The 10,000-nt window shown below is 47.9% G+C and overlaps 1 protein-coding gene across 3 annotated transcripts in view; it reads right to left on the bottom strand.

Moving 5' to 3' along the window:
* Window positions 1-10,000, bottom strand: part of LOC125954587 (WD repeat-containing protein 47) — a 66,871-nt gene that overhangs the window by 47,515 nt on the left and 9,356 nt on the right. For all 3 annotated transcript variants that reach the window (XM_049685023.1, XM_049685020.1, XM_049685021.1), the window contains exon 3: window positions 1-361. This exon is cut by the window's left edge and continues 456 nt beyond it. In XM_049685023.1, coding sequence (XP_049540980.1) covers window positions 1-265 — 265 coding nt within the window. In that variant the 5' untranslated portion in view covers window positions 266-361. The remainder of the gene's footprint in view (window positions 362-10,000) is intronic.

The raw sequence follows: 10,000 nt of genomic DNA, 5'->3' as shown, positions 1-10,000 counted from the left end.
TGTGGCGCAGAATGCTGTACTTGAATTGCTTCATGTCGAAGTTCTGTAACGCCTCGAGCGGCTGAATGAACTCAACCACATCGTCCCACTGGCCGTCGAGGATGAGCTGACGCAGGAAGAGCACATCGTCCGAGTACTGACCGTTGATAACGCCCGTTTCGCGCTCGAGCGAAAGCTGCGAAATGTGCAGCTCGCGATTGTTCAGAAACTCTAGCGCCAGCCGCACGATGTCCTCCTCGCGGAGCGATAGTCTGGCCGGCGACATGTTGCTCTCAACCCCCGGGAGGGGAACTTACACGGTAAGGCAGCGTCCGGGTCCGGGGTGCTGTCCCCGGCTGGTGACGATTACTGTGATGAGAATCTAGGGGAAGGAAACGGAACGAGAAAAAGACGCCGGAATAGATTAAAAGTTTAATAAACGGATGGATTATGTATTAAGCATTCCCACCAGAACCCAACAATGCTCACTGAGGCCGGAGGGTACATTCTATGCCACACCAGAAGGAGGGGGTTGGTCCCAAATTCTTTTGCTGTATTCTCCCCTCGCGTTGCTGCGTCTTTACCGGGACGGTCATCATCAATCGGGTACGTGACTCTTACTCCGATAAACCGGTGCCATCGTGCCAGCATTTCTGGCGCCATACACCACACATAGACACACACCCCAAACCCCCGGGACAACATATTTGAGATCTGAAAGTGGGGATTAAGTTTTCGTTTACTCGAAACCATCCACTTTGCGCGTTTATCTCCGTCACCTTCCGTTGCCGTTATCTGTCAAATTATCGTACAAATTAACGATGACTATCTGCTCTCTGCATTCGTCTTACGTTGCGCTCTCGACCAACCTGTTCGTTGCCATTACATATAGAACTGCATAATAGATGAACCTTCCTGGTTGTCCTACGTACCTGTGCCTGAATGCTGGCTACTTGGTTATCGTGTGTTCGGGGGCGGTGCTTTTTTATTCCAAGAGATTCATACTGAACACCAAAACCCGCCAAAAGTGAGCGATAGACAAAAAGAAGCTACCTTAATATCGTCATTTAATTGAGATTTTATTTTGAAGGGAGCCAGATGACCCATCTACCAACCGGAATCCGGGTCACCGGGTGGCGGCTAACATGGACATTAAGAGTCGATTGCATTTTCTCACTTCCAGCAATTGGAGTCACATCGCTGCTGGAGTGGCCCACCCTAAAAGGGCCACCAACATGGGAAAACTTTGCTGTGGCCATCACAGCACCTTTACACACAAAAGGGTTGACCACACTCTTGCCAGGCGAGAATGTCGAGGGTGGCATCGGAACATCGGAACTTTCACCGGAAGGCCGGTAGGAAAGGCGTCTCTGTCCGGACTAAATTAAGAGCCCATCATTTACGACAAAGTGGAGCCCATCACATTACACCAGCGTAAGGGGCGATAGATGACGACCAATCGACTCCTTAGTGGTGGTCAAGTGGTCGTTGGACAGTTGATCACACTCGATCATCGGGCGCGACGAGCGATGTTTGCCAATTTATGTTTTACGAGAGACAATCAATCTCGTCGGCCATCCGACCAACCGACCCCTGCATATTGCCCTGCCCTGATGCATATTTGATGATCGGAAGCACCAATGGCCATTAAGATCCAAGGAAAAAAGATCTAGAATGGATTCCATAACTCCAGGTGATGGCTAGTTCTCTCCAGAGACCTCATATCATTATTTACTAATCGTATTCGTGATCTATAGGTGATTGATTATCTGAGATTAACCGTGCAAATGCACGTTTAGGATGCTCGATGGCCAAGCCTGCTGATGGCCTAGCTAACCAGGCAGATCAAAGAGAGAAAGTGAACTTCTGTGAAGTGAATCTCCTCCTTAACCATGGCCGTCAGGCCCAACCCATGCAACCACAGCCGAATCCCCAAATAAGCTCCAAACTCCGAAGCGAAAGCGATGCAAAAACAAACGCTCGAATGATGATGATGATGATGATGGAAATAGTTCAGCACGAAAAACGGCGTTTTGGGCATCCCGGGTGTAGAGAGTGAAGTGAAAACATGCAATTAACAAATTTAGGACCGTTCGGCCCTACAATTATCACCGACAGTACGTACACAGTAGCCGCAACTACTGGACCACAGTTCCCGTGGTTTCCGGATGTCCGCATGTACCGCAGGTACTATGCAAATCTCGTACCACCAACCACCAGAAAACGGGGCACTACTGCTGGGAAAACTGGCGAGAGCAAGAAAACGCTTCACGATTTCGCTCAGAAGAATCCGGCTATACGGGAGTAGTGCCGGAATCGCGGAATCACGGATCGTCGGTGGCATGATCGTGCTGTCTCGTGGTGCGAGCGTAAAGATTCCATCAGTCGCCCGGAGTTTAACGAAGCATAAAATTAAAGCCGATCATCTATGGTGATCTGCTTGGTTTGGAGAGGTCGGCCGATCTCGAGTCACACGGGCACCGCCGTCTTGGAACCGCGATACGGTCTCGAATCACATCCGTCGTGCCGTATTGGTGTGCAGTGGAGGGGGAGAGAGGAGCGCTATTGGCGATGTGACGGTTATAGATCAGGCGGAAAATGTGATTAGAATTAGGGTAATCCGTTCGCGGACGAATTGGAAAATCGTCGTTCGCAGAACTAGAACCGGGTTTTTTGGCAGCGATTTTTATGTTTCGTTTGCATCATTGAAAGTTGAACTGAAAGTAAGGTGGATCCAGCAAATGTATCAGCATTAAGTTGAATCAATTCGAATGATTTTCGGATGAGAGAACTCATAACCACAATCGTTTCAATCGATTTTAACTTATTCATAAAGAGAAAAATGTAATAGACCATAACAAGAAATCCGAAATCAATCAATCAAAAATCAATACAAATGATTATGATGAAGAAATTATTATGAAGTAGAAATTTAACAAAATGGATTATTACGAAGATACGAAGAAGAAATGATTATTGTGAAGGCAGGAAGGGATACGAATAATTTGGCTCCTAACATTATAACAAACGTTTTAGAAAAGATGAAAATGGAATCGGTTAACACAGTAAAAAACCCGGAAAACATTAGACACAATTAGGTAAACATAATAGATTCCCAAACACCGCTATCTCAAGTAGAACGAAACAAGAAAAGAATCGCATATGTTACTAATAATTCATCTATGAAAAGGTATACAATAAATTGAGAAAGCAATGAATGCAGTCCTCCAGCGACAGCATACAAATGAAAAACGTTACATAGTGCGATAGAAAGGCCAACTAAAAGGGAACCGTAAAAGTTATCTCATATCCTTACGACACAAGCAGCATGAACTAGTAGATATAAAAACGCGACACACAAAAACACGTACTCGACGTTATTGAGCGCGCAATAGAACCGAGTATACCGCAGCACGGACCACAATGCCTCAATGCCACTGAATAAGAGACCACCAATTCCATCCCCCCGAGAGCCATGCGACGATATGGTGCCGAGAGAAGAAAAAAAACAGAATCAAAAGAAGAACGACTCCCCATCTCAGCATCATTTCCGGAATGGAATAGTTTGTGCTACGTAACGTACCAACAAACCAGCGGATCGAGGTGTTGTGTGCCGCACAATCACGCCGGTACGCCGGTATTCCCCCCGGACAGTTCCAGACGAAAATATCGATTCAAAGTGGGACGATGTGCTGGCGATGATGATGATGGTGATGGCGACGGTGATGTGGGCCGTCGACGCTTTTGTGGAGGAGGCATCGCCAACAGTGAAAAAAAGGGAAGAAAATTTAATAATTCAGAAAAAAAGACTCCACACAAAAAGACAACGCCACAAGCAAGTCGCATGCAGCAAGAGAATAGTTGTGCTCCCGAGCCCAAGCGCTGCTAAAACAACAAGCCAAAGACCCCTAAAACGAGGACCGGGGACCAGATGGGACAGGGTGATGAAACAATGCCCTCAAAATCTTCGCGGCCCACAGTGTTTGTGGTGCCGCCTCTAGCAGTTAAACGGGCAATTTTCATTTTCATTCGTCTTCGGTGTCTTACTGGAGTTTTAAAAATGAAAATGAATTTTCCATTTTAAATATGAACTTGCCGTCAACTGCATTGCATGTCGGCGTACGAACGCCATATCGTCACTCATTTAACCCTCAACTGTTTGTATGGGGGTCTCGAAAGTCACCCCTTTCGTGCGACTTCAAACGACAAACGTTTAGGCGAAGTTAACATTTCCAACCAACTGGCTCGGCAAAGGGTGGAGCCACTGCTGACGTACTGTTTATAACATTTCTATTGTTTCTGTTTGTTTTTTTTGCTCCCGTTTCTGTTTCCACGGTGCAAGATTGATCGCGTTGATACGCGATACGAGACCGTGGCTGCCTGGTTCGTCACGTTCGATCAACTCCCTCGACAAACTCCAGCGTTTAGCAGCAGGGCACGTGCACCGCACCGTCCGCCCCGTACGCCGTACCCTGCGTCGTACCGAACCATAAAATCAACCACCACCCAACAATCGATCACATGTTGTTTGATGAGCTGTTGAATGAAGTGTTTTTATCGTAAAAAAAACACAGAGTGAAGGTAACGCGAGCATCGCCGGGGAAAAGAAAACCGGAGGCGTCGAGGAAGGAAATAACAAATCGGAACCAAGTCGAACCAACCAACCAACTCCTGCTCCGGCCTGTCTGTCTGGGCTGGCTGGATGCCATTGCCGATGAGACGTCTTGCGACGCGAGGGGTAAATCGCGGCCACTTTTGAAGGCTTTGGTCGCGCTCGCGACGCGTTTCACGGTCGGTATCTTGTGCGTGTGTGTTAAGATAGCGGCAGAAGGAAGGTGGAAAGGGGCGGTTGGTACCACATTATTGTATCGTGTTTCATTCGGGTTTTTGGTGTTGACAGCAGGGGTTTTGCCAGCATGACTGCGATATGCTCGGTCTCTGCAAATGGAGGGCCAGCTCAACATGCGTTAGTTATGCTGTCGAGACCCCGCCGGCCGCCTTCGCGCACATCCTATCCTTCCTTTCGCCCTGTGCGCAATCGATGCGCAGCATGGAAGACATTCAATTTGAAGGGAAAACACATTCAACTGTTAGAGACTGTTTGTCTCCGTTACGGATGAAGTTTTTTCTCTCTCTACATTAAACCATTTCCGATGGAGCATGCGATGCGGTTGGAAAATTAACGGAAAAAATCAATCTCAATCAATATTAGTTCGGAAGGAAATCCAAAAAAAAACCTTTAATTTGTTGTTTTCACGATCATGGTATAAGGAAACCAAATTATTCAAATCACTATTACGTGTAATAGTTAAAACACGGTCTCTTGTGGAACTAGCTGTTTAATTAAACATTTAAAAAACTTCTTCTTTTATATTTGCTATCTTAAATCACAAACCACACACAGCGTCCCTTGATCGTTTGATCTTTATGGTCCTTTCAGTGAAAGCCATAAACTAGCAGAGAAACAAATAGAGCCTACACCTCCCATCGCCAACCAATATCACTGCCAGTAACATCATCCCTCAAACAAAACCGCTACGCGTTTGATGTTGTTTCGGTTCGCTTGGTTTTTGCTTACTTCCCACAACCCTCTGCAGCAGAACATACACAGATTAAGACCCTGCTAAATTGGCTTTTCGGACCACCAGAAGCACCAGCACTAGCATGCAGTGCAGCCAAGAGAGCCACCCTGATCACCACCAACACTATCTACGAAAGACTTCATACTTAGCCAACCGCGCAGCTCCCGATCCGCTAATGGGCTCCCTTTTTTTTTGGCGAGCAAAACCACACAAAACAATCAATCGTGATCGCGGTGGGCAACGAAGGAGCAACAATTATGTACGCTAGCACCAGCAGCAGCACGAGCAGCAGCAGCAGCATCATCGTCCGCGCTGAAGCGTTATTAATTATGGTTTAGAGTTGGTGGCCGGGCACGATGGCCACCATAAACCGTCCGGGAAACCAGCGCACCCGTTCAGCGCACCGGTCTGAATCACCCTTTCGCCTGATCCCTGCTGCCCGTTCCGTGTATCCGTGCAAGTTAACTTTCTGCAGTCAATTGCAAACGGATCTCGCATATTGATCCATCGCCTGCAGCAGCAGCAGCAACAGAAGGGGAAAGCTTCCCTTCGTCAAGGGCGGATAGTACGCTGGCACCGGTTTGCCATTTGCATACCTGGCTAGAAGGTGCAGGTATGCACAGGGACAGCAGAGCTGCAGCATGCCGGACGTTACGCACCGATGGGGACCGAGTGTTTTCCCTTTTGATAAGTACCGTTTTCAATTCGCTTCGCATCATAATAGCGTGATGAAAAATGAAAATGAAACCATCTTATCTCAACAGTCAAGAGATCGGGGAAGAAAGAAGTCGATAATCTAAAAGATAGCCGCAGATCAAGCAGATGCCGACTTGCGCTGACTTGAATTTCATCAAAAGACGTCAAACTATTGATCATTCCGCATTCCCTGCCGCGAGATTCTCCCCTCCCCACCCAGAAGGAATGGTTTCAACGGCCCAGAACAAACGCTCGTAAAATGGTCTGGTCCGGCGCACCATGTAAGGCGCGATCCGGAGTGTTTCCTAATCCCACACGCACCAGAACGGGATCGCGGCACAGCCGGAGCATGTCATGGCGTGTATTTTAGGGGTTGATGGTGCCCGGCCATTCCTATGTGCGCGTCACTTTATATTTTTTGTTGTTATGGTATCCACCATGTTTTGTGGTGGAAATAAGATAGAGTCCGAAAAGATAGAAGGCGCGAGGTGTGGCAGACACATTTCTCAGTGTCTTTGGCATCATGAATCTCATGAAGTGCTTCAAGCAACGATCGCGTCGCTGGCTTGCGTGGCGTGAAGAAACGAATTCATCAACCAGCGGGGCAGTAGAACCTTGCTAGCCAGCCAACCAGCCAGCCAGACAGTAAAATGGGTGTTGCTCCACGTACGAGGCACTACTGTGTGCCAGGCGTCGTGCAGACAATATGCGAGATGATCGATCCGCTCAGCTGGTGCCGGCAACCGGAGCGCCGCCAACGCCGCTGCCTCTAATAATTAACCGGCGCTATGCTTTGGCGAACCGACTGGAGCGGAGGCCAACGCCAACGAAAAAAAAAATGAAGCAGAAAACATGCAAAACAATTAACAGACGGATAGCGAATGGACGAAGCGCGAAACGCGAGACGCTCCGGCCTTAGCCCCTTTGTATTACGGAATCGGGCAAGCGTGTTCACAGTGTGTCCAGCGCGCCGTTTGCAATTTGATGATCGTTGTATGTATGAGCAAACTTTGCATCATATCGACAGCATCTCGTATGCACTCGGAAGCTCTCTAGAAGGTAGCGATAGCGCAGCAGCGGCGGCGTTTAGCAAGGCATACGATTGGCATTGACCGGCAGCAGCGGTGGTGCGTTACCACTCCGGTTTGCTGCACTGCGCACATGCAACCGACTTTCCGAACTGGCCACTGAACCGCGGCCAGATGAACCGGCCGGCTGGCACAAACTGCCAATTAACAGACGGCCGGATCGAGGAGCAGTTTTCCATCAAATGCATGGAAGAGTTTGAGTCGAAGTGGGGAGCCCCCCCGGGTGTCCCGGTAAGGTAAGCAGACGTTGATTCCGGGTTCGGTAATGGGAAGTTTGTCTGGGCACGATAGGACCTTAATAGACCGGGGGCAAGGTAAGCTTGCCGTCATTGATTTTAATGGGAAGTTGGAGTTTCATCTGCTCCTGGGAGCGCAAAGAAAGTTGGTCTTGATAAGTAGATATTGCAATACCGTATATTACTCAAGCGTATTTATGAAAAATTGTTGAAATTGTAAAGGCATAAGCTTCAAATTAAATAGTTATAATTACACGATAGGAATAATCCCAAGATTCGTCTAAGGCTACGATAAAATCCTATGTCTGTTTTTAGGAATAGAGTAACTTCGAGATTCTGCTCTCTACTGTGGAAAATCTCAGCTGATCGTGAATTCAATATTTAAATAAAACCCTTCAATTTAATAATACACGTTATCGTTGATCATACTAATGATATTTCTGATACCAAATGCAATATTATCATAATTTGCAATATTGAAAAACTGCACTTTTGAAAAAAAGAAACACATTTAAATGGATGGATGGCATTCCAAAACAAAAAGAGAGCACCCGTGTGCATTCAACAACGCTTTAGATGACTCCAAATATTGTCCACCTAACGCATAAGGCACTTGGCCTTTGGAATAAAAGGAATCACGTCATTGTTTTCGCGACTTTGCAAGTGACTTCGTCAGCAGCCCCAGCGCATCGTCACACCTCTCTCGCCACAATCAATTAGAGACTCTCGAAGTTGGAACGCGCTTGCGAAAACCGATGGCACGATGAATGTTTATAACCTTTTGCGACGCCAGGCGATGGTGCTATCATCATCGCCGTGCCGTATCTTTCGTGTTGAAAATTGCACCAATTTGCTAAACTTTTTAATTTCCTTCCTCCGATTGGAGCCATACCATGGGTCACTCTGGTGCCAATACAACCCCAATAGCACCCCCTGAGGAGGGTCGGTTTCTCTCTTCTTTAAATCAATCTTCATCCGCGTGTACAACGTGCAAGACCCACGGGCGAGACGCAATAGCGCACAATAATCATGTTCTCGTCGTTCCTGCCGACCCCTGCCTGTCTGTTGTGGCAGTGCAATTTGGGATTCGAAGCAACGAGCGTCGTGGCCCCAAATTTTCGCTACAAATTGGCAAAATTGGGTTGGCAGCACTACCGGAGAAAGGAGTATCGCGCAAGGTGAAGGTGAAGGTGCGATAATAAAAACCATTTTGCTGGTATGAGCCCCGCATGATAAACGCCGTGCCACCCCGCCAGTTCCCGCCAGTCGAAGCTGGACTTATTTTCCAATTTTCTGCACCACACGTTCTCCCCGGCGAAGCATTCGTTCGCTTCAAGGAAGGCCGTATTTTTGAGGTGCCGAGTTGAAACCCGCCACATATCAACTACCATTCGTGCTCCGTTATCATCTGGTTTGGGCGAAAGAAAATCCCCCAGTTGGGGAAACTGGTTTCCCCTCCCCCACAAACGAGTCAGCCACCTGGCAGCTTCCCCTGGTTCTCCCATTCATCCAGCATGATCGGGCAGCTCTTTTGTTGAGGGAAGCAACAAATAAAAAAAAACAAAGTTCGTCAAACATTCCTTGTCTTTGTTGTGTATGCGGCGCCGATCACCCTAATAGCTAATTTCCACGATCCGCTCGCTATGATAAGGGGGCTCTCACTCTACTCGTCGCACGTCGATCTGATCATCATGTGCTGATCATGCCAGACGATCCCGTCAGCCAAAGTCCTTTACAGAGAGTCTGTGAACCAACAGAACAGAAACGTGGCGATGGGCGAGGGCAGTGCGCGCTGATGATGCGTGAAATTGACAGCTGGATTGAGAAGGATTCTCTCGGCGGCGCAAAGGGGTGACCAGTTCCGTTAGGAGACTTGCCAGACCCGGGGAATTCGACGGAACCCGGCACGGACGTTACCAAAGTCGTACACTTAGGGGGCCCTTTTGGATTGAGCGAGAGAGAATGAGGAACCCGTTTCGCTAGTGGTCCGGACAACAAGTGCCGAGTGGTACTAGATAAGGGCCGAGGAGCTGTAAATGTGTGAGACAGACCTTCCCATGCTGCTGCTGGTGCTGGTGCTGCTGCCGTTGAGCCGCTGAGTTGAAGTGTCTTATTGTCGAATCGATTAAGGACGGATAGCGCTTGTTGACCCGAGGTTACCAAGATGGGCCTGCCAACTGGTAACTGTTTCCTTCAAACAGTGGCCCGGTGCTGTGAAAACTACCCCGGGGGAATTGGTCTTGCAATCAAGTGTAGGTTTTTGAAATTTACTTTTTCGAATATTTAATCCAAATTCCTGATCACGATCTTTCAAATTGAATTCGGTTGAACAAAATTTTTCAACAGGGCAGGGAGCGCGTCTACCTGCTTAATCAAGCATTTTCCGTTGGCCTGAGGCATATAAGCGACACCAGCGAAG

Source organism: Anopheles darlingi, chromosome 3 (genome assembly GCF_943734745.1).
Source record: "Anopheles darlingi chromosome 3, idAnoDarlMG_H_01, whole genome shotgun sequence".
Classification (NCBI taxonomy): Eukaryota; Metazoa; Arthropoda; class Insecta; order Diptera; family Culicidae; genus Anopheles; species Anopheles darlingi.
The sequence above is the reverse complement of the archived record's forward strand: the minus strand, read 5'-3'. Positions and strand labels throughout refer to the sequence as shown.